The 25,665-nt window shown below is 41.0% G+C and overlaps 1 protein-coding gene across 7 annotated transcripts in view; it reads left to right on the forward strand.

The window, feature by feature from the left end:
• acaca (acetyl-CoA carboxylase alpha) overlaps positions 1-24,998 on the forward strand; it is a 34,117-nt gene extending 9,119 nt beyond the window's left edge. For 3 of the 7 annotated variants that reach the window (XM_051401989.1, XM_051401993.1, XM_051401987.1), the window contains 41 exons: positions 149-252; positions 364-591; positions 822-972; positions 1,087-1,221; positions 2,188-2,334; positions 2,419-2,607; positions 3,359-3,459; positions 3,665-3,753; positions 4,005-4,129; positions 4,288-4,401; positions 5,554-5,667; positions 5,765-5,854; positions 5,980-6,098; positions 7,507-7,530; positions 7,989-8,138; positions 8,619-8,762; positions 8,860-8,962; positions 9,059-9,166; positions 9,285-9,341; positions 9,626-9,670; positions 10,958-10,999; positions 11,547-11,762; positions 11,925-12,080; positions 12,185-12,409; positions 13,455-13,610; positions 13,731-13,877; positions 14,331-14,600; positions 14,995-15,092; positions 15,257-15,377; positions 15,553-15,663; positions 17,919-18,062; positions 18,159-18,279; positions 19,214-19,310; positions 19,432-19,528; positions 19,615-19,750; positions 19,827-20,004; positions 20,086-20,198; positions 20,786-20,940; positions 21,720-21,890; positions 23,064-23,200; positions 23,297-24,998. In XM_051401989.1, coding sequence (XP_051257949.1) covers positions 149-252; positions 364-591; positions 822-972; positions 1,087-1,221; positions 2,188-2,334; positions 2,419-2,607; positions 3,359-3,459; positions 3,665-3,753; positions 4,005-4,129; positions 4,288-4,401; positions 5,554-5,667; positions 5,765-5,854; positions 5,980-6,098; positions 7,507-7,530; positions 7,989-8,138; positions 8,619-8,762; positions 8,860-8,962; positions 9,059-9,166; positions 9,285-9,341; positions 9,626-9,670; positions 10,958-10,999; positions 11,547-11,762; positions 11,925-12,080; positions 12,185-12,409; positions 13,455-13,610; positions 13,731-13,877; positions 14,331-14,600; positions 14,995-15,092; positions 15,257-15,377; positions 15,553-15,663; positions 17,919-18,062; positions 18,159-18,279; positions 19,214-19,310; positions 19,432-19,528; positions 19,615-19,750; positions 19,827-20,004; positions 20,086-20,198; positions 20,786-20,940; positions 21,720-21,890; positions 23,064-23,200; positions 23,297-23,423 — 5,355 coding nt within the window. In that variant the 3' untranslated portion in view covers positions 23,424-24,998. The remainder of the gene's footprint in view (positions 1-148; positions 253-363; positions 592-821; positions 973-1,086; positions 1,222-2,187; positions 2,335-2,418; positions 2,608-3,358; positions 3,460-3,664; positions 3,754-4,004; positions 4,130-4,287; positions 4,402-5,553; positions 5,668-5,764; positions 5,855-5,979; positions 6,099-7,506; positions 7,531-7,988; positions 8,139-8,618; positions 8,763-8,859; positions 8,963-9,058; positions 9,167-9,284; positions 9,342-9,625; positions 9,671-10,957; positions 11,000-11,546; positions 11,763-11,924; positions 12,081-12,184; positions 12,410-13,454; positions 13,611-13,730; positions 13,878-14,330; positions 14,601-14,994; positions 15,093-15,256; positions 15,378-15,552; positions 15,664-17,918; positions 18,063-18,158; positions 18,280-19,213; positions 19,311-19,431; positions 19,529-19,614; positions 19,751-19,826; positions 20,005-20,085; positions 20,199-20,785; positions 20,941-21,719; positions 21,891-23,063; positions 23,201-23,296) is intronic. The other 4 variants (XM_051401988.1, XM_051401990.1, XM_051401992.1 and 1 more) reach the window with 4 other exon arrangements.
• The last annotated feature ends 667 nt before the right edge of the window (positions 24,999-25,665 follow it).

Here is a 25,665-nt window from a genome sequence, read left to right on the forward strand (position 1 = left end):
TATAATGTCAGTGTTGAAACAGCATTACAACCAAGTGTTGATAATAGTTAGATCTTGTGGTTTATGCCCATGGCACCATGCGTTTTGAATTTAAGCTTGAATATTTGATGTTTTCCTGGATAAAAAGTAAAGTGTATGTCGTGGGCAGGCGGAGCGTCCCGACACCATGCTGGGAATTGTGAGCGGCGCTCTTCATGTTGCAGATGTCAATCTGAGGAACAGTGTGTCTAACTTTCTGCATTCTCTGGAAAGGTAAAAATAAAAAAATGGCATATCACTGTAAAACCCTTTATATTAAGTATAGTAAATACTTGTGCAGTGTTTGGATAGAAAACATAAGAACGCTCTCTACTCTCTTACCAGGGGCCAAGTGCTGCCAGCACACACACTACTTAATACTGTGGATGTGGAGCTGATCTACGAAGGTAATAAGTACGTCCTGACTGTGACACGCCAGTCTCCCAACTCCTACGTGGTCATCATGAACCACTCCTCTGCTGAGGTGGACGTCCATCGGCTCAGTGATGGAGGTCTCCTGCTGTCTTATGATGGAAGCAGCTACACTACGTACATGAAGGAAGAGGTGGACAGGTAAGAGCAAACAAAGCTTTAGAATTAAAATATCATTACTAATTTAGCTATAATTTTATCAACTAGAATAAAATGTAATTAAAAAATATTTAAACAACACATCATTACACTGATAAGTCATTGCCTGAAAATATCTCAACTCAGTTAACAATGTTACAGAAATTACTTAATGCACTTGCATCTTATAATTTCTGGTTCTGTTACAACTAAGTATATTTTTTTCCCTACAGGTATCGCATCACAATTGGGAACAAGACTTGTGTTTTCGAAAGGGAGAATGATCCTTCGCTGCTGCGATCTCCTTCAGCAGGAAAACTTATCCAGTACACAGTTGAGGATGGCGGGCATGTGTTTTCTGGCCAGTGCTATGCTGAAATAGAGGTACAATATGTTATCTGTATGTTGTCCACAAAAAAGATGGAATCTGTTTAAATTCACTTTATTTTTGTTTGATGAGTTGTATAGATGTAAACTCTGTACATCTTCTAATTCCAGGTGATGAAGATGGTAATGACCCTTACGGCTGCAGAGTCTGGTTGCATTCACTTTGTGAAGAGGGCTGGAGCAGCACTGGAGCCTGGCTGTGTCATTGCCAAGCTGCAACTGGATGACCCAAGCAGAGTGCAGCAGGTACTATATGTCTGACTAATGCAATCTACGAAGGTATAAGTGGTATGCCAAGTTGCATTTTCCATATTCCTGCTACAAAATGACCCAAAATATGTTATATTTCTTTATTTAGTCCACAATAACGGTATTTAAAGTTGGGCCATACACTTTACAGGGTGTCTATGGGGTCTTAAAAATTCTAACATACAATGCTCTGACTTTTCAACCTTAAAATGTCTTAAATTATTTTTAAATCTTAAGAAATCATTGGATTGATGAAGTTAGCTTCACCTTTTTATATAAAACATTTTTCGGTCTCACTTTAAATGTGCCTTTGGGAAAAAGTTGTATTGATCATGTTGTAATGAATATAAAACGAAAAAGACATAAGCCATACAGATTTTCCTTCATAATGTTTAGCCAGTTTGGTAGTAAAATAGGTCTGAAATTGCATTTATAACAGTCTTAAAAAGTCTTAAATTGAACCTGTTGAAACTGTTTAGCTTTCAGCTTCTATCATGAAAAGCAACAGCCTTTAAAAAAAGTCAGAGATCTACATTTCCATACACAAGAGATGCACTCTACTCCACACACTCTACTGTGGCTTTATATATTACTTAGGGTGTGCATTTTTTCATTTTTGCTTATGACAAGTCACTTTATGAAATCAAAGCATCAGTGAGGCAGGAAATTGAGGCTGCCACCAAAGATGATTGCTCAATTAGCTGAAGGGAACGGGTGTGTGAATTAACATCTGAACCAAGCTAATGTCACTTCTGGTGTGGTAACGATGTCCAACGAAGGACAAAGTGGAAGCTACACATTTTGGACTACTTTTATTCACAGTAAATGCAGGTTTTTTTTAACTTTCATGTAGCTGCGGTAGCCTGCCACTACTTCCTACTAGACTATCAACTCCCATTGACAATGCAACATCAGCACATGCACACCAGTGCTATAAAATAAATATTTGTGTTTGTCTTGTAGGCAGAGCTTCACACAGGGGCCCTGCCATCTATCCAGGCAGTGGCTCTGAGAGGCGAGAAGCTACACAGAGTCTTCCACAACACACTGGATCATCTTGTTCACATAATGAATGGCTACTGTCTTCCTGAGCCCTTCTTCAGTGCTAAAGTAAGAATTCACACACACATGTGGTACACACCAACATCAGCTTTTCCAACTGTAAGCAGTTCCTTAAACATGTGTCTGTCCTAGTTGAAAGAGTGGGTGGAACGGTTGATGAAAACCATGCGTGATCCCTCTTTGCCACTGTTGGAGCTTCAAGACATCATGACGAGTGTGTCAGGTCGCATCCCCCCCGCTGTGGAGAAAGCCATCAAGAAGGAGATGGCTCAGTATGCTAGCAACATCACCTCTGTGCTCTGCCAGTTTCCCAGCCAGCAGGTGCGTCCCCCAACACGTGCACACCCCATGCTAACTAAGCCCACAGAATTCTGTCTAAATGTACCTTGTCGATAACAGTAAAACTCCCGTTGAGCATTTTGCGGTTCTTTTTTTCTTTGCCAGCAGTAGTTTTGTTTGTATTCCACAGTTAACCCTGTTTCCAGGAGAACAAAGGGATTAGTTATGTACAGATGTAGAGCACATTTTTAATGCTTCAACATTAGATCATTTACAAAACAGCAGTAAAAACCTGTTATAAAAATAGGTGGCGTGTTTTCCTGTATCTCCAGTAGTTTTATTAGTTCAGCACTGAGATTTCTCAACCCTCCAATTTTCCACTTGGCTAGAATATTGTGTCCCCAGTTTCTTGTGCAAACAAATTATTTCAAAATGTGTCTGTCTATGTAAAAGATGTCAACAATTTGCTGAATTATGTAAAAAATACAGTTGATTTGATGTGTTATTATTGTTAAACATTTTGGACACTCCATATTCATTCATACTAGGAATTTTATATCCATGCATAATTTATAAATAGCAAAGGAAGGACAGTACACTAATGTCAGTAGTAGTGAAAGTGTCACACGCTGCCAACAATATTTATCTTTAGTTTTAATCATGAGTTTGGATCTCTGGATATAATGGTAGCAAGCTAACTGAGGGGTCATCAGTGCCACTGGGATAAAATGCTTATGAGTCTCCATTGCTGTTGGGATTAAATGCTTGTATTGTTTATCTCCCTTGTTTCCAGATTGCAAACATCCTGGACAGCCACGCTGCTACTCTTAATAAGAAGTCCGAGAGAGAAGTCTTCTTTATGAACACGCAAAGCATTGTTCAGCTGGTACAGAAGTGAGTATGGTACTCTATAGCTCAATATAATGCAAAGCTTAACACACTGATTACAAAGCTCTTAATGTAATTTGCTGCATGAATGAGAGTGGTTTACTTATTAATTGTTTTCTTACTCACTAGATCTCGATTTTGTCCGTATGCCCAGTTAGTACAGCGCTGCATTGTTTGTTGTTTCAGACCAGACTGTTTTTGTCTCCAACAGGTATCGCAGTGGCATCCGAGGTCACATGAAGGCGGTGGTGATGGACTTGCTCAGACAGTACCTGAAAGTAGAGATCCAGTTTCAGAATGGTGAGGAACAACAACAACAGCAGCACACTTAATTATTGGTTTCAAGGGCTCATTGTGGTGGCACATTGCCACATGCAAGAGTAATGTGTTTTTAGCTTTGCTGTCCTACAGGTTTTTTTAGAAGAACTGCACTTACTGATTTTGTCCACTTGGTGGGGCTCTTCCACAATAAACCCCTGACCACCTGAGCATTTGCAGTTCCCCTGTGCAGTATATTTGCTAAGCTACTTTACTTGTTGGTTTGTCAACAGGACACTATGATAAGTGTGTGTTTGCCCTGCGTGAGGAAAACAAAGGCGATATGGCAAATGTGCTCAACTATATCTTCTCCCATGCTCAAGTCACCAAGAAGAACCTGCTGGTTACGATGTTGATTGTAAGTGTGCGTTTGAAAGACTTGAGTAATAACTGATAAAAACAGACTTGTCCTTTTGTAGGGGATATTGACTCCTTCATCATATCTTATTCTTGACTAGAGTGTTTTAAGATATCTAACTTATAATGTTACGTAATGTTATCATCTGTTTTGTCTAGGACCAGCTGTGTGGCCGTGATCCCACACTAACAGATGAGCTGATGGCCATCTTGACTGAACTCACCCAGCTCAGCAAGACAACCAATGCCAAGGTGGCACTGCGTGCTCGGCAGGTCAGATATGGACAAAAAATGTTTTAATGTTCCATTGACAATATTCAATATTCAGTGCGTTTACCTGCACTTGTGTAACTGGGTTACAGTCTGCTTTTTGCAGTATGCGGATTTCTTAATTGTCCTGCAAATGAAAAACATGATTACGACAATCAGGGGCATTTGAGAAACCTTTTTTCCCCTAAGTAGATTTCCCCTGAAGAACACCATTTTTTTCTGCCATATGGGTAACAAGATTTGTAATCTGCTCTGAATTTGATGAAAGGAGAGATCATTACATGGAGTGATGGGGTCTGTGTAATGCTTCAGTTCAATCTTCCATTTCCAAAATGATAAATGAAAAGTGGAAAATTTAATTCCATTTACTAAAATTGTATTTTTTATTTATAAAATCAATGTATAATTAAGATTTTGCAATCAATTCCATGTATCATTTGTTCTTTGGTTTCGTAATTGGAAAAACACAAAGACAGGGGTTGGGGGGGCAGGCTGTCCAGTATTGCCACCCGCAGGTACCGGTCCAAGTCCAGAGCAGGGTCTGGGTCTAGCCCGCCAAAGAAATGCTTGGTGTGTGTTGAGGGGAAGGGGTCAGGGTACGGTGGCAGGCTGCCCTGTCGACACCCAGAGAAGAACAGCACAAATAAAACAGAAACACATTTGTTTTTGTATTTATATATTTTTCCCATCTTGTTTTAAAACCAAAAAACACAAAAACAGTGCAGTTTTTTTGTGTGTGGGGTGCTGTATCCAAGCGCCAGACTCAACTTATGTCTGGTTGGCTGGCGGGAGCCGCTCATCTCATCTATTGTCACACTTGCATTCAAGGATTACATCTGATCATGGTCTCATCCACACCCATTTAAATGCAGATTTTCCCTGTTTAGTGACATCAGAGTTTGGGATTAGACCAGTCAATGGATTAGATTTATATGTAGTATAAGTATGTTCAAGTAAGGTCAAATCTTTTAAAAATGTAGATAGGCTCAAATTAAATGTGTAAGTGTTACCAGAGTGCCCAGAGATGCATCAGATAGGGTTAATTATTAAACATCTACTTTTCAACATTACACAAATGTTTTAACTATGGGGACGCCACCAGATGTCACTATCTACTCTTTTTAACTTTTTCTTTTATTCGTCCTGTTTACCCAGGTCTTAATAGCTTCCCACCTCCCCTCTTATGAGCTACGACACAACCAGGTGGAGTCCATCTTCCTCTCTGCCATTGATATGTATGGACACCAATTCTGCATTGAGAACCTTCAGGTAGGCAGTAAAGGAGTATTATCTGTATCTTTATGTAATGCTCTGAAAATGGAGAAAGCTTTAAGATGACAAAATATCCCTTTTTTTTTTTTTCTAGAAACTGATCCTTTCAGAAACATCAATTTTTGATGTTCTGCCCAACTTCTTCTACCACAGTAATCAGGTTGTCAGGATGGCTGCCCTTGAGGTGAGATGAATGACAGTCTTAATCCACATATCAATTTGCCTTGAGTGAATTTGATTTGAATACACATATCAAACTAATACTAATAATAGTAACTAATAGTTTTTTGTGGCCTTATCCCCAATAAGGTGTACGTTCGCAGAGCATACATTGCGTATGAGCTGAACAGCGTTCAGCATCGACAGCTGAGGGACAACACATGTATAGTAGAGTTCCAGTTCATGCTTCCCACCTCGCACCCAAACAGGTATAACACACGCCAAAGTTCTTGCAACGCTCACATGCTGTGCATCATCTTTGCTGCTGCTCCCCCCTTAAACGGCACTGTGGACAGGAATCAATACTTATTACAGGGATGAATATTGAATTTTCCATTGGTGGCAGTGATGCTGGAAAGTTGGCAGCGCCAGCATGTATTTGGTCACTGTGTTATGTTAATTTTAGTGGCATCACCTACAACTATCTTTTGTTGTTCCTTCTCACTGCCTTTTTTGGTTGCTCTATTTTTGTATCTCCCTTTGCCTCATAGACCACTGTGTGATTCAGTTGTCAAGGTGTTTGTGGCATAGGTGATGGTGTTCTGTGGTTACACAAAACATATCAGTCCAGTGCCTGGAAATCACATACTTTTTGTGCCATAACTGTTATAACATGAATATCTATGGCGCTGATTTAAAATCACTGCAGCAGTGAAGAGTTTACTTCACAATCTTACGTCCTCCATGGTGCCACGGTTTACTCTCCCACCTTCCCAGCTATGTGTCATTGTTCATATTTGTTCTCCATGTAAATGCTTCTCATGTGCAAAAGAAGTTATTTTGCAATATTTTCTTGGTTTGTCAGAAGTTTGTGAGTGCCATGAGCAACAAAGCTCCCAACCTCAGGAGTCTCATTGCCCTTCCTTGTTAGTCCTGGAAAAACTTTGGGGCACTCTTAAACCATATAAAACCTGAGAATCAGAGAGAAACTAATAGACAAACTCCAAATATTTCATGTACATGCTCAGCATTTAAAAAAAAAAAAAAGAAAAAAGCTTGTAACAAAATAAGTACTGTGGCATTTCTGTTGCACTTGTGTTCTGCATCCTACCTGTGTGACTGTGTCCAGTTTGTCTGTGTCTCAATGTGTGTACGTTTTGTGCGTATTTGCCTGTTAACGCTTTGCAGTGCTTGTACTTTTCTTTGCTGTGTTGGGTTCAGTTCTTTTTATACAGTTAGGTGAAGCAATCCTTTAAAATGCCAGCATGCACACATTTTATTGCATGTCTGTGATTGTATGTGTCCGAATTAACCTTCATGTTTTGCTCATCACTGTGAACTAAAGACTGCATGAGGATGTGAAATGATCCTCTGTCTTTGTTCAGAGTAAACCTCAGGACAAGGAGGCCTTAGGATCTCATGATGCATGTTGTAAAGGGAGCAGTCAGGATGTGAAATGTGTGTTTAGGGTTGGAAAGATATTTTCACTTAACTTTATTCTCAATTTTTCACATTCATTGCATTCATTTAGATATTGATAAATGCAAAATAAATTAAGCATTAAACAGCACACACACATACTTACACACACATACACACCCATTGCTACACCTTGACTGTCTTCCTTTCCTGGTGCCTGCCACTAACCACTTAGTAATCAATGTTGTTTGATTGCAGAGGGAACATCCCCACTCTAAACAGGTATTGTAAACATTCTTTTTATTGCATAGACTACTAGTGACTGTAGGTTAGCTAGCTGCATGGTCAAAACGGTAATCTATGTTCTAAATTAATCTGGTGATTAAATCTACATATTGTTTGGTGTTTTGAAATTTTCGCAAAAATGAAACGGATTTAACAACTGGAGTTTTGTCTGATTGAGAAAAGCAATGTTTCTTAATTTTTACTGACAACAGCATGGCCCTTGGCATTCAGCCTCTGTGTCAAACATTTTTTTGAGTCTGTGTGCGTCTTTGTGTCTTTGTGTCTTTGTGGAAGATAGTTATATTCCCAACTATTGTGTGTATGAGCTTCAATATTTTGCAGACTTGGAATAAAATGGGATACAATGTAGTGTAAGATCATTTGAATTACATGTTGGAGGAATGTTGTGCACCAGTGCAAATCTCCTGAACTGAAACCTGTGACTGTCCTGCCAGGAAAATGTCTGCTCCAATCCTGGACATTGTAAAAGCCATGGACACTAGATTACAGGAAACTAAACCCCAGGACCTTAAAGAACAAGATAGTAAATCTAAGGATGATAATGCTGAGAAGAAAAATGCCTCTGATTCGGAATCTATTGACAGGTTTGACACACCAAACGTCTCGATAACTTTCAGTGGGTGTAACCTCTGGGAAAGTTTCTTACAATCAAAAGACTAACACCCCAAAACATTAAATGTGAATATTTAAAGGGTCTTTCTGGTGGTTTTATGTTCATATTCCTGTAAAAGGAATCTTTTCTTCTTTTAATTTGACTAAAGTGATCTGTCAAAAGTCCTTTACATACTGTATAGCTTGTGTTCACATGTAATGGTATAATTTCATTCCTACTTGCTTTTTATAATTGGAACCTCATTCAGTTTTTATCATCAAGAGTCCCATACAATTGACACGAGGCTTTTAAGTGTTTTCATATGGATTATTCCATTACCATTTCAATCTGCTGAAAAACTGAGGGATCAAACTGTTGTGAGGTTCTTAAAGGTGGATGGGGGATGTTGTCACAGAGTCATTCGACTGATCTGGTAGATTCCTATTGTAATTTCTCTCTGTCGATACCCTAGGATGTCATTCTCATCCAATCTGAACCACTACGGCATGGTGCATGTAGCCAGTGTCAGTGACGTCCTGCTTGACACATCTTTTACACCACCTTGTCAGCGCATGGGAGCCATGGTCGCTTTCCGCTCCTTCCAGGAGTTCACCAGGTCAGTCCTAACTTGAATATATTTCTTTGGTAGGTGAAGATAATATAATAATATTTCAAGTGTGATTAATGGCATGCATTACTTTTCTCCTATGCAGGAACATAGCAGACGTGTTGAGCTGTTTCTCCGACTCCCCTCCCCCAAGTCCAACCTTCCCAGAGGGAGGTAATCCTGTCCTGTATGGTGAAGAGGACAACAAGGTGACGAGAACAGACTTCTGATGGTCACAGGCCTGTCATTGACCTGTATGACTGTGTACCTTTTGAATGAAAATGTGTTTTTGCTTTGTCATCCAGAGTGTCCAGGATGAGCCTATCCATATCCTGAATGTGGCTATAAAGACCGACAGCGACATTGATGACGATGGCCTGGCAGCCAGCTTCCGAGAGTTCACTCAGTCAAAGGTGGGAGCGGTCTACAGCAAGACCTTTTTGTTTCTGTTGATTTCAGCAGAGAGATAAATGTTTGAGATGGCCCAGAAAGATGTTCTCATCCTAACATTTTGCCTTTTTCCCGGTCCAGAAATCACTGCTGTTTGAACATGGCATCCGTAGGCTGACTTTCCTTGTGGCTCAGAAGGTGAGGGCTCTAATTAATACTGACCAAGTCTACTACCTGTCTCCACAATCTGCTACCCTGCTTGTCACCAATTCAAAAGTTCTGAACAGCATGTATCAACATTTTATAAATGAAACACCCTGCATCCTCCTTTTTGTAATTAATACTAATACTTTATTTGATTGTTTATGTGGAATAACAATATTGTGGTAATTGTAATAATTTGCATTTGAAATTTAGCTTATCATCCTGTTTGTCTCTATCTCTTTCTGCATGCCTTGCTTTTGCTGCATTTATGATGACAGGATTTCAGGAAGCAAGTCAACTGTGAGGTGGACCAAAGGTTTCATGTAAGTAGAGGAAGACAAAGGAAATGATCACAGGTGGCCCTTTGATTTGATTTATTGAACAAGTATCAATGCATTTGGTTAATCACTGTTCAAACACACCCTACCATGGAGGTGCACATTAAATATCCAGACAGTCAGTTGCATTACATCGGTTTTAAAATGCTATGGACAGTCCACGGGGTAGATTAATGACATCAAAAGACAGTGTACTGATATTTCCAAGCTATTGGGTCCTGCAATTTCAAGGTTTATTCAACTGTTGCACCAGTGTAAATAAAAGAAACCTTGACACATCGTTGTTCTGAATCAATAAAGGTTTGGATTGGCTACAGTTTGTTTTTAAGCTACAGTCATTAAAGCCCCAGAACTAGGAACTGAACCCCCAATCACAGCAGTTTTCTGATATATTGTCCATTGTGCCGTAGTACACAGGGCACACAGGGCTGCATTTATCTGACCAGGGTTGACCCATTATCAGCACCCACTAGCATTCAGATGATGGAGATAATGACAGGGATTTAGAAAAGGATTAGATTTTGAGAAATGGCCCGTTCTTCCGCCTCTGCTGTCATTTTGACAATAGGCATTGATTTCTTTTTTGATGGCACCACAGTCTCTGATGAGAGCTAATCATGGTAACTGGTGTCACCGTCATTACATGACCCTTGTTACACGGAGGTTTTTTTGGTTTTTTTTTTTAGTCTTCTCTGTTCACTATATTGTAGAGGGGATGTGATCAGTGTCAAATCATGGCTTTAGAGGTTTCCAGTGTGTGCACTGTTGCAGTTCTCTTGTTATCGTGTAGGCTGTGGGCTGATGACAGCATCTCCAATCGGTCTGGCATTGTTTTGGCAAGTGGGACACTTCATCTGATAACGTCAAACAGGGCTACCAGGCATTATTCAGAGGATCAAATGTTTTTTGAAAAAAAGGGAATGTTTTATTCATTAACGTAGTGAGTGGTGCTATAAATATAGAGACTATTACCATTATTATGTGAGCTTGCTGTCTGAGTGAATACAAAGTCATTCCCTGATAGAGAAATGAAAGCAGTAAAGTAGTATACAGCTCACTGCATGTAGAACAAGGTCCTGTTCATCACTGAATAATACTATACTAGCAAACTAAGCAAAGCCCAGTGTAGCTTATGGTCACCTGCTGTGATTAGGTTTATAGTTTGTGCATTTCTAACTCATTTAGTATTTTCTAACAATGCTGTGCTTGCAACCATGTTTTTTTTTTCATTTCATTTTGTTCTTTCTGTCCCTGTCTCACTATCTTACACAGAGAGAATTCCCCAAATTTTTCACATTCCGTGCCAGAGACAAGGTGGGTATCACAAAGTATTACCATGTGTCAGCGCACTTTTAACTCTAAAATGCCTTTTTATTTTAGCGACCAAAAAACAATTAATAGACTTTCCTTTGGCTGGGAGACTATTCAAAACCATGTTGTGATTGTAATAAACAACTTTTCACTTCTTTGAGATGCTGACTTTCACTCTATCACAATCAGTGATGGCTCTTCCTCTCCGTTACCCCTGATAGTTTCGCTATAATAACACCACCAAAACTCATTAAAGTAATGAAGTCTTTAATTATGTCTCCCATTTAAGTGAAATGACACCCATTACCAGCTTTCTGAGATTGAGATTGCTCATGGTTTCATTGACTTAATACAGTGTGTGGCTCACAGGCATCTTTTTACTATTATATCAACTCTGTGCTGCTGAAATTGCCAATTTGAACTACTTTTGTTAATGGAGGAGTTGATGGGAGGGAAGCTTAACTTGTAAAGAAAAAGTTCTTCAGGAAAGTCTTTGAACAAGTCCATTTAAAATGTTTTGTGTGATTGTGTACTGCGTGCCTCTCTGTAGTTCGAGGAGGACAGGATCTATCGTCATTTGGAACCGGCACTAGCTTTCCAGTTGGAGCTCAACCGCATGCGCAATTTTGCCCTTACTGCAATCCCATGCGCCAACCACAAAATGCACCTGTACCTGGGTGCAGCGCGCGTGGAGGTGGGCATCGAGGTTACGGACTACCGTTTCTTTGTGCGAGCCATTATCCGCCACTCTGATCTGGTCACAAAGGTGAGAGAACGGAGGAACCAGGAACCTTTACACTCCCTTTTTTTTAAGTTGGTTTTAGAGGTTTTGGATTCTGCAACACAATCCTTCATCTGCTCTTATTTGATTTTATAAGTTATTCATACATGCCGACAATGACAGATTGTTTTCTTGTTCACTCACTAGGAGGCCTCCTTTGAATACCTTCACAATGAGGCAGAGCGTCTGCTGCTGGAAGCCATGGATGAGCTGGAGGTGGCTTTCAACAACACAACTGTACGCACTGACTGTAACCATATATTCCTCAATTTTGTCCCCACAGTCATCATGGACCCGTCAAAGGTTTGTGGAACTATCACACACTTGTATATCTGATACGCTGTCAGACTAGCTCACGTTGTTAATAATGACTTCACTTCTTTCTAATCTTGCTCTACTAACTTCAGATCGAGGAGTCTGTGCGCTCCATGGTGATGCGTTACGGCAGCCGCCTGTGGAAGCTGCGTGTCCTGCAGGCTGAACTGAAAATTAACATCCGCCTGACTCCAACAGGAAAGCAAATCCCCATCCGCCTCTTCCTCACCAATGAATCAGGCTACTACCTGGACATCAGCCTGTACAAGGAGGTCACTGATTCCAGAACGGGACAGGTGGGGCCCAAAGACCGACAGGTGGGGCACTCATACATCTTTCATCTCATCTGCTTATTGTCTCGTCGTGGGCAAAGGGCTTTAGCTCCATCCTGGATACCTTAACGCCCAGAATGCAATTTACCAGCCTGTCTTATAAAGTTAAAGATAGTCATTTTTACTCTAAGAATTTAAGGCTTCTTACTTAAATTACTGGGGTAGAGATCCAGTATGGTGTCATGCCCCTAGCCTGGTGGACAATTCTTTCAGTAATATCCTTTCTCCTAGCAGCTCATTAGGTAAGTTACACTTCATCCAGCCAACCATCATTACATCTGTCCATCATCACATCCACCCGTTAAAGAAACGAATGTTGAATACCTATAATGGGCTTTAGTAAAATATGAAATGAAAGAAAGAAATGCCCATTATCCTTGTATACATTCAATTCTTGTTATTGTTTTCTGTTTTGTTTTTTTCATTTTTGCTGGCTGGTTGCTTTATTAGTTCCATAATATTGAATGGGGGAAAAAAAATTGTTTTTATTTAGTCTCTATTTGAAGATTCTAATAATGGTTGAGGAAAAAAAACTTGCAGCATTTCCTGCAATCATTTATGAAATGATTAAACTTGAGCGTATAATAAACTAAAATATTGTTGCAAGATAACGCAGGTGTCAGTGTGGAGTGGAATACTTTTGGGATGTAACGACATGCTGTTGAACTTCTTTAGGGTGACATGGGCCTCATTCAGCAAAACATTTCACTTTTTGGAAGCCTGCAATGAGCATGCCTGCACTTAGACTAGATCACAAGTGAATGGTCTTGCCTGTCTGATGGCCTTGATAACGTATAATGTCCTGAATGTATGATAAGCCTAAGCTGTTACCACTTCCTGTATACATTGTACTTTAACATCTGACTTGTGCTTCTGTGAGAATTTGGTCATGGTGCAAAGAAAAGGGATTCCTACAACTCTTTGTATTGGTTAATGCTGTGGGTATGACACTAGTCATCCTAGTCATCCTTATCGTCATCATTCTCAAAACTGTAAACTGTAAAGTGACTCTCTTTCCCTCTTTGCTCAGATCATGTTCCAAGCATATGGAGACAAGCAGGGTCCTTTGCATGGCATGCTCATCAACACCCCGTATGTCACCAAGGACCTGCTGCAGTCTAAGCGCTTCCAGGCGCAGTCTCTGGGCACCACCTATGTCTACGACTTTCCAGAAATGTTCAGACAGGTACATAACTAATAACTGACATTTTGACCCGTTGTACTTGGAGTATGTTTGGAAATACCGACTAGCCAAATTATATTGACGGAGTAATTGTATTGTGATGTCTTTAATTTCTTTTCCCAGGCACTGAAAAAGCAGTGGCACTCTAGCCAGGCCTATGCCCACTTACCCAAATGCCCTCTTCCTTCTGAGCTGCTCACCTTCACAGAGCTGGTTCTTGATGCCCAAGGTCAGCTGGTGCAGATGAACAGACTGCCGGGGGGGAATGAGGTCAGCTTCTTATTTTATTAAATTTTTTTTGATACATGGATACAGACATTTTAAAAAATTACATGAACTTTTTCATTATTCATCCATCTCCTCTTTCAAAAAGTGCAATTTCTCTTTTGCACTGTAGGTGTCTCTGTGTTTCTTTGGCTGTGTTCTTGAGTGCTTGCTAAATACTTTGTTGTTTGGCAGTGCTTAATGCACCATTGAAAGTGCACTGAGAGATACCTATGTCTAGTAATTTTATTTAAACCAAGGATAAAATGCAGTCTGAATCTGCCATGGCCTGTGACATATGGAACATATACTCTCACTTGATCTCATTCCTGGCTGCACCATTTGAGCAAATAATTAAAAAAAACATTTAAAATAGAGTATTTACAGTGTATTTGTAGTACAGTATTAATATATAGTCAGTATTTATTTTGTTAAAGTGCCTCTGTTCTGTCTATCCAGATTGGTATGGTGGCATGGCGGATGACCCTGCGAACGCCAGAATATCCAGCGGGACGTGAGATAATCGTCATAAGTAATGACATCACACACAAGATAGGCTCATTTGGGCCCCAGGAGGACGTGTTGTTCCTGCGTGCCTCGGAGATGGCGCGAGAGAGCGGCATCCCTCGAATCTACATCGCAGCCAACAGTGGCGCCCGCATTGGGCTGGCAGAGGAAATCAGACACATGTTCCATGTGGCCTGGCAAGATCCAGCTGACCCCTATAAGGTTAGCCAGCAAACTCTCTAACATTGTATTTGTGGGCCTACCTGACAACAGTTTGTGTGATTGTTTTGTCATTTTGTGACTCAGAATTCACCAACTCAATATTTCATCCATTATTTTCCTCATGATGAATGTTAAATTCCTCGTATGTGTAAAAACTGATTCTGATTCTGACTTAAGACATTCACCAGGTGTTTTTTTTATTTATTTTTATATACTGTATGTATCAGTGTATTTCTTTATTATAGTATCTGATTTCTAAGACTTTCCCATTCTACCTTTTTCTTTTCTTTTCTTTCCTTTTTTTTTTTCTTTTCAAAAGATTAAACAATTTTTTTTCTCCATCTGAATCACTGTCTACCATATCTAAGCAGTCATTGCTGTATCTCCCCTGCAGGGTTTCAAGTATCTCTACCTCACACCTCAGGATTACAAGAAGGTTTCAGCTCTGAACTCTGTGCATTGCGAACATGTGGAGGATGAGGGAGAATCCAGGTACATCTTTTTATTATATATCAGTACGTGAGGAAATTAATCTGCAAGATTATGTAGTGTTAGTCTGAAGTATGCCCACGAGATTACACTGGGGGTTATGATGGAAGGGAAAGCTATTTAAGGGTCACGTCCAGCTGTGAGTAAATATATGTGTTGTCATGCAGGTACAAGATCACTGATATCATAGGAAAAGATGAAGGGCTGGGTGTGGAGAATCTGAAAGGGTCTGGAATGATAGCTGGAGAATCCTCTCTGGCGTATGAGGAGATCATCACCATGAACCTGGTAAGAATGAAGTGGGTACACAAAAAACACATGTGTACGCGTAGCCTCCTCCCTAGCCTTGAGCTGCTCACTCATGTGATCTTTCAAGAACAAAGGCTTGCTTAATACAAAGAGTTAATGCATCTGGTTACTTTACAAGTATTTGATGCCTCAACATGACTGTCTTGTCCAATAGGTCACATGCAGAGCCATAGGGATCGGGGCCTATCTGGTGAGGCTAGGACAGAGAACCATTCAAGTGGACAACTCTCACATTATCCTTACTGGAGCTGGGGCACTCAACAAGGTAAGATGACCTACAATGTAATCATGTAAATCATATTTCAGTACACCAAGACAGTTTTTTTGCTCTTAAATTTAAAATATGATGCTGTTGTGTGATTGTGTGCTCCTCAAAAAAAAATCACTAAATCTGTCATTTCTAAATTCACACAATTGATGCAGCTGCATTTTAATGAGGAATTTTCTATAAATATTAATTTACTTGTACTGTACATTGTGTTTTTTCTTTTTTTTTTTACATAATGAATTAACAGAAACTGCAGATTGTGAAATATATAATGACAGGGTAAAGTGGTGTGTGTGTTTATATATCAAAGAAAAGAAATGAGAAGAGTGTACTAAAATTGTGGTGCTGTTCCAACTCAGCCATCAGGCTTCCTTCCACCTCCTTCTGTTCTACTAGGATTCCCTTCCCGATCCCAGCCACCGGCCTGCCTGCCACTCATAGTGGAATAATTGAATGCGAACCATGAAGTTGTATTTGCATAGAAATAGAGTGACATGCCGGAGGCTGCAGTGTAGGACACCCATATCATTTGTTTTTAATCAAAATGAAAAGTTTTGCTGAGGCAGATTGTTTTCTGCATGCAGTTGATGGTGTGTGTGTGTGTGTGTGTGTGTGTGTGTGTGTGCGCGTGTGCGCCTCTATGCTTCACTACCTCCTCTTGTCTTGCTTTCCATTCTCTGTCCTTGTCAGTGCATTAAGATGACTCCATTTCAAATTAGATGACAGATCGCAACATGACAAATCATGCAAATGGCCCAATGATGGCATACCTATTTGCTTGGAGCTCAATTGTTTTTAGATGGGCCTCACTGTTTAGCTCTGTCTGTGCGTGTATACTCATATATACATAGAAATGTTTACTGACAAGTGTGCAGGTGATGTATTGCAATATGTTCTTTGTTTACAATGGATTGTGTTTATTTTAGAATAGTACTGATTTCACCAGCAACACAGGCAAGAAATAGGGTAGTTTTTTTTCTGCTCGTTTATCATGTGGTTTCCTGGCTATTAACTGAAACTTAATGGAGAGCAGGAGGCTGCCACCCAGAGATCATCATTTCATTAGCTGCTGGAAAGCTCTCATATTTTCATGGGGAGTGGATAGTAACTACTAGCATAAATACCCCAGTGAGCTGTTACATCCAGTCTGCCCCTCATTTTCTTCCTCCCAGCCATCTCCCTGTGTCCCTCCTCCTATATCCCCTCCTCTTCTCTCTGCTGTGGAATCTTAATGAAGCCGGCAGTGGCCGGAGGCGCAGGGGTTTTGTGTATGTCAAGGTGACTGCAATGTTTCTTGGGGCCGCAGGCTTTCCTGACAGCTTTAGGAGAGTGCCCTAGATTTGTAGCCAGATACATAACCATTAATGGTAATAAAGAAAGTAAATGATGGCTGAAAAGGTGAGAGCTGAGGGTAGGCATTGAGCTCCTCTCTGATTTTTATGGAACCATGTCAGGGCCCTGCCACCTGTTCTAGGCTGCTTATGAAAATAGGGTGGGCTGGGAGTGAGATTTTATAGCTTCAGGTTGGCATAGGGACAGTTTTAAAGGTGGCTTCCATCTCACCCTTATACAACAGCCCCTTTCACAACTGGTGGAACTGGAGGATTCACACACACATGACAACAAAAAGGGATGCAAGCCAGTTGAATGAATTAAGTGTTTTGGATGAAAAAGGGCACATGTTAATTCACACGGTCTGTTAGAACATTCCCTCAGGAGGAGTGGCAGGTGCTGCCACCCACCTGTGACTGCTGGAGTAGAGACATTTCTGGCTGCTGATCATCTGTATTGATGAGGCAGTGAGACCATGTAATACAGGGTCCTGCTGTTACCCAGCTTGTCTGTGTCTCTGTGCGATCTCATTGAACCACACTCCTGGTGAAGCCAGACACCAGAAACCAGAAGCCTGGTGACAGGACCTCCTGTTGTCGGCCAAGGTTGCACAACATGAACAGTGGATTAATGCTGTTGCCTCCATTGAGAGGCCAGGGTAAATCCATGCTAAATTTAATTGGGCAGAAAACTGCTGTTGCGGCTTTTAAGCAGGCTCCAAGAGCAGTGCTTCTGCAGTTTTCTGTTCTAAGTGACTTTCTGTGTTGTACCCTCAAAACAAACCCATGTTTACTTCCACAGTACACGCCTAAAAAAAACAGAATCAAATGCATGCTGGGATTCAACAAAGAAATGTATTATTTTTAATCCTCCTTTTTCCCCCATCTAAAATCCACACCTTCGTCTTTTTCCTACTACAGGTGCTGGGCAGAGAAGTGTACACATCGAACAACCAGCTGGGTGGAATCCAAATCATGCACAACAATGGTGTGACCCACTGTACTGTTTGTGATGACTTTGAGGGAGTCTTCCAGCTTCTGCAGTGGCTTTCCTACATGCCCATGGTAATGTTTAGCTGTTGTGATAAATTAACTTATCCAGATGTTTGGACCTATGTGTTTTTTGTCCTTGTAAAATAAAAAATTTTTTTTTTCTTTTAGTGTAAATCTAGTCCAGTGCCCATCCTCAGTGCCAAGGATCCCGTAGATCGGCCTGTGGAGTTCGTGCCTACAAAGGCTCCCTATGACCCTCGTTGGATGTTAGCAGGACGTCCCAGCCAGAGTGAGTATCTAGTCTGGGTGTCCAGAGAAATCTTTTAAACGAAACTCCAATTTTTGACTACATTTATGTGATTGTATCATCTGTTTATAACCATTTTAATTAAAACAATTGCGAGTCTTACAGACATGCTCTGCTCCAAAAGTTGTAAAATGCAGTAGCTGCATCAAATACCAAGTTGTGCTAGAAGTTGTATTGCCTTAAATAGCATCCTGGTTTTATCTACGATGATTAATACACTTTTACTTTTACTCATTTCCTCTACTAATTATTTTCATTGAAAATGCTTTATAAGCATCTGTAAAGAGTCACACCCACACTTTATTTTTGTGTGCGTTATGTCAAGTATACAAAGATTTATCATTTCAGCCTGATATCCCCTGTGTTAAAGGTTGAAATAATCCATAGTAAACAGAGAATATTAAGAATTTAAGAGAGAAATGGGGACAGCTAATGCTGCTGAAGGCAAGGTCAAGATGGTACCAAAATGGATCCAGTGTGTTTTACACTGCAGGTCTGGACTGAGCTCGTTCCACATCAGTGTAATTACAGCTTGGGACAGCAAAGGGATTGGGGGACCATGTTGGAAGCCGGTCAACGTCTCTGGTAGTGATGAGTGGCGAGGCTTAATTGAATGGTAACCTCATAGGCTGGGCATGTTTCTCTGGGTGTGCAGGCAGAAAAAGAGCTGAGTAAGCCTCCTTATACAGTCATCCATCATGGTTGCTGCCAAGATTACAAATACATAACCTCGGGCTGCATGATGAATAAAGCCAGGATTTTTTAAAAAACACTATGGAAAGAGAATATTTTTGGGAAACTAGCACACTTGCATCCCAGTTTGTAATAATTAACTCCACTTTTCACTGTTTCACTCTCTCTGATTTTCTTTTCTGCACTATGTCGCTTTTCTTCTCACTTCTATCTGTATATACAGCTCCAAAGGGTTCCTGGCAGAATGGCTTCTTTGACCATGGCTCCTTCATGGAGATCATGCAGCCTTGGGCTCAGAGTGTGGTGGTCGGCAGAGCCAGGTAACTGTCCCAACAAAACCCTAAACCCAGATGGCACACTGCCAATAAGGAATTTATTTGCACCGTAAATGTAGTCGAGGTATTTTGTAGATGTCAGCGCTGAATGGCCTCTTCTCCACAGACTTGGGGGGATACCTACTGGGGTGGTTGCTGTGGAAACCAGGTCAGTGGAGCTGTCAATCCCAGCCGATCCAGCCAATTTGGACTCGGAGGCGAAGGTAAGGACTTGCGCCATACATATACTAGCATCTCAGTACTTCGACACCCATGTATTGATGCTGATTTTCCTATTTTGTATATTTAGATCATCCAGCAGGCAGGACAGGTGTGGTTCCCAGATTCTGCATTTAAAACAGCCCAGGCCATTAAGGACCTGAACAGAGAGGGCCTACCTCTCATAGTGTTCGCCAACTGGAGGGGCTTTTCTGGAGGAATGAAAGGTACTAATGCTCTCATTGTAATCAGTCAATCTGTGTTCAAAGTCATTCAGTCCCTCATATGAAACTCTTTTCTTAGATATGTACGACCAGGTGCTGAAGTTTGGGGCCTACATCGTGGACGGGCTTAGGGAGTACAAGCAGCCGGTACTGGTTTATATCCCACCCCAGGCTGAGCTCAGGGGAGGATCCTGGGTGGTTATAGATCCTACCATCAACCCTCGTCACATGGAGATGTATGCTGACAAGGACAGTCGGTAGGTTGGATTAAAAAAAGGGCAGATTAAGTATAGTCTTTATCGACAACATTTGTTTATTTTAATTATTCTCTTCTCCAGAGGTGGAGTGTTGGAACCTGAGGGAACAGTGGAGATCAAGTTTAGGAAGAAGGACCTGGTTAAGACCATGAGACGAGTAGATCCGGTCTACATGGGCTTGGCTGAAAGACTGGGTAAGTCCTCCCCTTCGATTCTAATTATAGCTCTTTACGGGTGTCTTCGCCCCCCTCGGCCTTGTCCTCATTTTAGTAAGGAACAATATATCAGGTGGGAGCATGTGTGCTTTCACTTTTGTTCTTTATTTGATGTTGATTGTATCATCTTCACTGCTGTCCCCCGGGAGACGTGTCAATCACAGCCTGCTCAGATCAATCACAGGCTCTCCTGTCTCTCCTGTGTATCGATTTTCCTCCAGGCTCAGAGCAATTGTGGTCCGATGCTGTGTGGGCTCGGCGCTTTGGGCGAACTGGTGGAATTGAGGGGTTACTGGGGAGGGTTTGAGAGCTTACAGATTGGAATTGACAGAAATCAGTCTTCGTTGACAGCGACTAGGGGTTTGGGGGAGCTCTGAAACAAAATGCTGTTAACGGGAGTTAATTTGCAGCTGCATGCTCATGTAGAACCTGATTTAATGGTAACTGAACTATACGTAAAGGCCAACTGTAAGACTACTATGTTAGGATATCATTTTTGGCTTTTACACCTAAACTAAAATTATCTGACAGCTGTGTTTTATGGCGTTGTTTTGAAACTCCAACAGGAACCCCAGAGCTGAGTCCCCCTGACCGTAAAGAGCTGGAGACCAAGCTGAAGGAGCGTGAGGAGTTTCTCCTGCCCATCTACCACCAGGTGGCTGTGCAGTTTGCAGACCTCCACGACACCCCAGGTCGCATGCAAGAGAAGGGCGTAATAACAGTGAGCACTTTTTATTTTTTTAAATGCTGTCTTGTGTGTATGTATTGCTGCAGTGTGAGTGTGCAGTGTGTGTGAATAACCTGAAAAGCCCCCAGGGGGGTATCAGTCTAGCTGCTGCTGCACCTGCCTCGTGAATAATGTTTGGTCTCACAAGGCTGTGAGACTCGTCCTCATAATTATCTTCTGATGACCCTGGTCAATCACCTCAGAAACTGTGGAGCAGCCTCAGGCAGGCCCCATCTCATTCTGTGCCTTCCCAGTCCCATCTTTCACATACAAGTATACACACTTTGCTCACATGACCAGAAGGGTCTTTGGCAGATGGATGGCAGGCAGGGTTTTTTGTACACACAGTATCACTTTCTAACTGTACTGGTCTGGTTCTTGTCTTCAACCCAAGTGCATCAGCAGAGAAATCTGGGCCTAAAATGACATTCTCAGATCTCCAGCCCACCGTGATGAAGACCTAATTTACAGTGTGACGCATTTCTGTAACACACCTTCATCTGCTTTACAAGTGTAACACTTTCATCAAATCCTCAACAAACTTTTCAACAAAAATGAAAAGATTCCCATATTTGATTTTTCATAAACCTAAATCAGCCCTTTGAATTGGGTATAATGTGCATTAAAGCAGACTACTATACTATATTCTAAAGTCCTTCATGCCCTGCGTTAAAGGTTGACATTTAATAATATGCAAAACTTAGGAGTTGGTAGCTTCTAACAATAGTAGGTGCAGTTACATTATCATTTCTTTTGTCTTTTGCCTATCTCAGGATATCCTTGAATGGCAAACATCCCGTCAGTTCTTTTACTGGCGTCTGCGGCGTCTGCTGCTGGAGGAGACGGTGCAGAGGAAGATCCAAGCGGCCAACAGCGAGCTAACGGATGGTCAGGTCCAGGCAATGCTGCGCCGCTGGTTTGTGGAGGCCGAGGGGGCTGTCAAGGTACCACATACTTTGTTCAGTATTCAGAAACCCTGCGTGGAAAATGTAGAAAACCATAATTAATATCTCATAGACTCGGTTTCTAAACTGGAGGGTTTTTTTTTTTCATTTTTTCACGGCAAAAGAGAAGACTGTGACAGAGTATGAGAAACACATGTGCTCAGACTTTTTCTAACTTATTTTTAGATTTCAGTATCTACTCGTATCCAAAGTCATCAAATCCAGTCCTCTGTGATAAATGATTGAGAATCTTTGACAGATTGTTACCAGTATTTAATTGTCTGGGGGAAGAAAGGTTTAGTTCTTTTCAGTGTAGATGCCCAAGTAAACACCTTCTTAGCCCCTGGGAATGATTACAGTGCTCATGTCTTTTTATCCTGAAACTCTTATTTCTTCTCCACGAGGTGCAAAACATTGGTAAGCGTTCCTATTAAATCATCGTGATTTAATACAGATGGACTGATAACTGGTAGTTAATGAAAATAAACATCCCTCAGAGATACATTCTGGCCCAGTCTCGGGCTCAGAGGACCAGCCGCAGGGGTGACATGAGCCTGCCCTGCGTTTGAGATCTCCTCAGAAGTGGCCTTCTTGTTAGCTAATATATTATCCCAATCAGGACTGGCTGTCTTAAGCCACAATTAATCACAGCCCTGGCACGTGCAGATAGGAGTGCAACACGCTGTTTCTTAATTAAAAGCAAACAGATTAAAAATGATTAATAAGGGCATTAAATGTTCTTGTGGACCTCAAGCAGGACTGTTCATAAAAAAGGCAAGAGCCCATTAAACCCCTCAGCCCCCAAATCTTTGCTAAGCCCTCCAGCCTGGCTTTGTTTGGGATCAGAGATGCCAGCACTCATGAATACTAATTTTCCTATCAGGTCCAGTCAACAAGACATTAGACCCCCACTTTGTGTCTGTCCATCTCTTTGTTGTTGTTGATATTTATTTTTTGATTCATATTTCATCAGTTTATACAGAATGTTAATATTTCATTTTCCATGGGACCTTTTTTAAAAATTTTAATCCCAATTACATTTATTCTCACTCACACCATTGGAAAAAGTGTGATTCCTAAGTTTCATTTATCCATAAATACTTGAACGAATGAGCAATAATATTACTCACAATGATTCATCTTCTCTCCTCTTAACACCCCCTCATTATCCAGGCCTATCTGTGGGATAACAATGAGGAGGTGGTGGCATGGCTGGAGAGGCAACTAGCTGAAGAAGAGGGCGCAAGGTCCGTCATCGACGAGAACATCAAGTACATCCGGCGAGATCACATCCTCAAGCAGATACGCAGGTAAGAGTTGTAGAGTGCAAAACATTCCACCCGTAATTACAACAACAAACACGTGAAATCCAGCTTATTATGTTGCTTTCCCCTTTTCATTTTCAGCCTTGTTCAAGCCAATCCAGAGGTTGCCATGGATTCAATTGTGCACATGACCCAGCACATCTCGCCCACACAAAGAACTGAGGTGGTGCGCATCCTGTCCACTATGGAGACGTCAGCCTCCTCCTAGTTGGGAGCCTGGCCTCTCTTCCCCGCCTGGCTGAAGAACAGCTCAGGCCGCAACTACAGCCAAAAGGAGCCTGGCTCAGCCACCCCTGCTCCTGGCTTAGGCCCGGGCTGGAAACTGAGGCCAGAGGAGCCAACGTGAGGGCCCTTGGCAGCTGCCGGGTTACTGATGATTTGTTGGCTATGATTCTTACTAAGAGTTCAGATGACTGACATCAATTATAACTTTTGTAAATTGTCTTACATGTATGCTTGTGTTCAGATAAATCAGTGTATCTTGTATTCAAGTGCAATTGAAAAATGGCTTAAACAATATCTAGTGACTAATATGTAATAATAATATTTGGAGTTTACACAGTTGGCCCAAATGGATGTTTATGCTTCCATGATAATCAGTCATTTTAATGTTGTTGTCATATTAAAATGCCCCTTGGTTTGTGACATATGCTTGTTAATATTTGCAAGTGTTTTGATGACCAACTCGACAACAACACATTGCTGGGGGCTTGAGCCAGAAAAGCGGGTTTTAAACTCCTAAGTAGGAAACACTTAGTTACTGAACAAAGACGGGGAACTCTATAACAGATTTGGACGGGAGAGCCCAGCAGGGAGCAGGGACATGGTCCATTTTAGACCCTGACTGTTTCACAGTTACCCTGCAGTGAGCAATGGGCAGCTCGCCTCACAACAAAACCACAGCTGTCCCTTCTGTTGTCGCTCACACAGTACACACACATACACATGCTGCTTCAGATGCACTTTACTGCTCACTGTGCCCTCACAGAATCACCTGCTGCACAGGTTTTAACTGTTGCATCGAGCATACACACATACATACGGACACGCACAAAGTGATACGAACAGTAACACGCACAGTGATAATGATGGTTCAAATGAGAATTGTTCACACACATATAGTGGGTAATAGTGTGCTTGTTTAGAAAAAATGGGCTTTTCTTTTTTTGTGTTTGCTCCTAAAAGCAATCTTTTAAACTTGAGGGTTTTTGGTTTTTGTATTTGTTTTTTAACTGAGGAAATATTTTTGAATTTACAAGCGTTCAATGGCTAAACCGTTAAATGTCTGTGAAAGAACAACTACGGTTCACTGGAATTACATGTTACGTGTCTAATTTTACCTCTAATCCACATTAACTGTTCTATTTACCGTTTGTACTGTATGTATATGAAAGGTTACTTATTTACTTAATATTCATTTTTGAAAACTCTATTTGAATTGCATATTACTTGTACACTTGAGTTTGTTACCAATAGACAGGCAAAATGTGGCAACTATATCACACAAGGATTTTTCTTTAAAGGGTATATAGTCGTAGAAGAACAGCACCGTAATATGTTGACTTCAGTCTTATAGCAGCTCATTGTGTCATATGCTGCAGAAAAAGCAATGTTACTTATATGAAATGGCTTCATGGTCTGTGCTGTGCCTTCTATGTTCCTGTATCAACATTAAGTCCAGCTGCTTTATAAGTAACTGGTTGTTTACCTACACAAGGATGGATATGAATTTACAGTGATGATCTAAATGTGTCTGCAGATTTAATAAAGCTTACCCAACTTAGTTTGAAGTCTGTTTGTTCGAAAACTTTAAAATCTCCATTTTTTTGGGGGTACTTTAACAAAACTCTATTTTCCAAGAATTTGCAGTAATTTAATTTGTCAATTATCCTTATATATTGATGATCCTCGGGACAGATAACATCACTGGAAGCCTCATTAATTTCAGCAGTCAGTACAAAGTCTATTACTCTGGAGAGACGTTTTCTGATTACTCGAAAATGATAGTCTTCCCATTCCTCAATCCACAGATGATTAAAGTGGCATTTTCTTCCTGGCTTTTAAACTTCAACAGTATTAAGGAGGATGAAGGAGATCAAACAAATATTGAGGGATCTATCTCATACTTTTTTCTTTTTTTTTTTGTCTAATTCTTTCATATCATCCCCTTGGCTCCATCAACTCTTTTACCATCCTACCAACAAATATGTAAGACAAATTGAGTTGCATGCACCCAATACCCACCACAATTATAGGAGGCCCAATAAGAAAATGAGTCATTTGGCGGTATAATTGGAAATGTGCCTTGCTTGGTCTCTCTGGTCTCCCAGAGGGTTTTGCTCATTTGTGGTGGCATGCTAGGCTGGCTAATTCTTTTAATCACTGACAAACTGCAGAATCAGGTTCTTTTTCAACTGCAGGAGTGGAGGGAACAGGAGTGTTTGGGCAAA

This window comes from Dicentrarchus labrax, unplaced genomic scaffold, assembly GCF_905237075.1.
Source record: "Dicentrarchus labrax unplaced genomic scaffold, dlabrax2021, whole genome shotgun sequence".
Taxonomy (NCBI): domain Eukaryota; kingdom Metazoa; phylum Chordata; class Actinopteri; family Moronidae; genus Dicentrarchus; species Dicentrarchus labrax.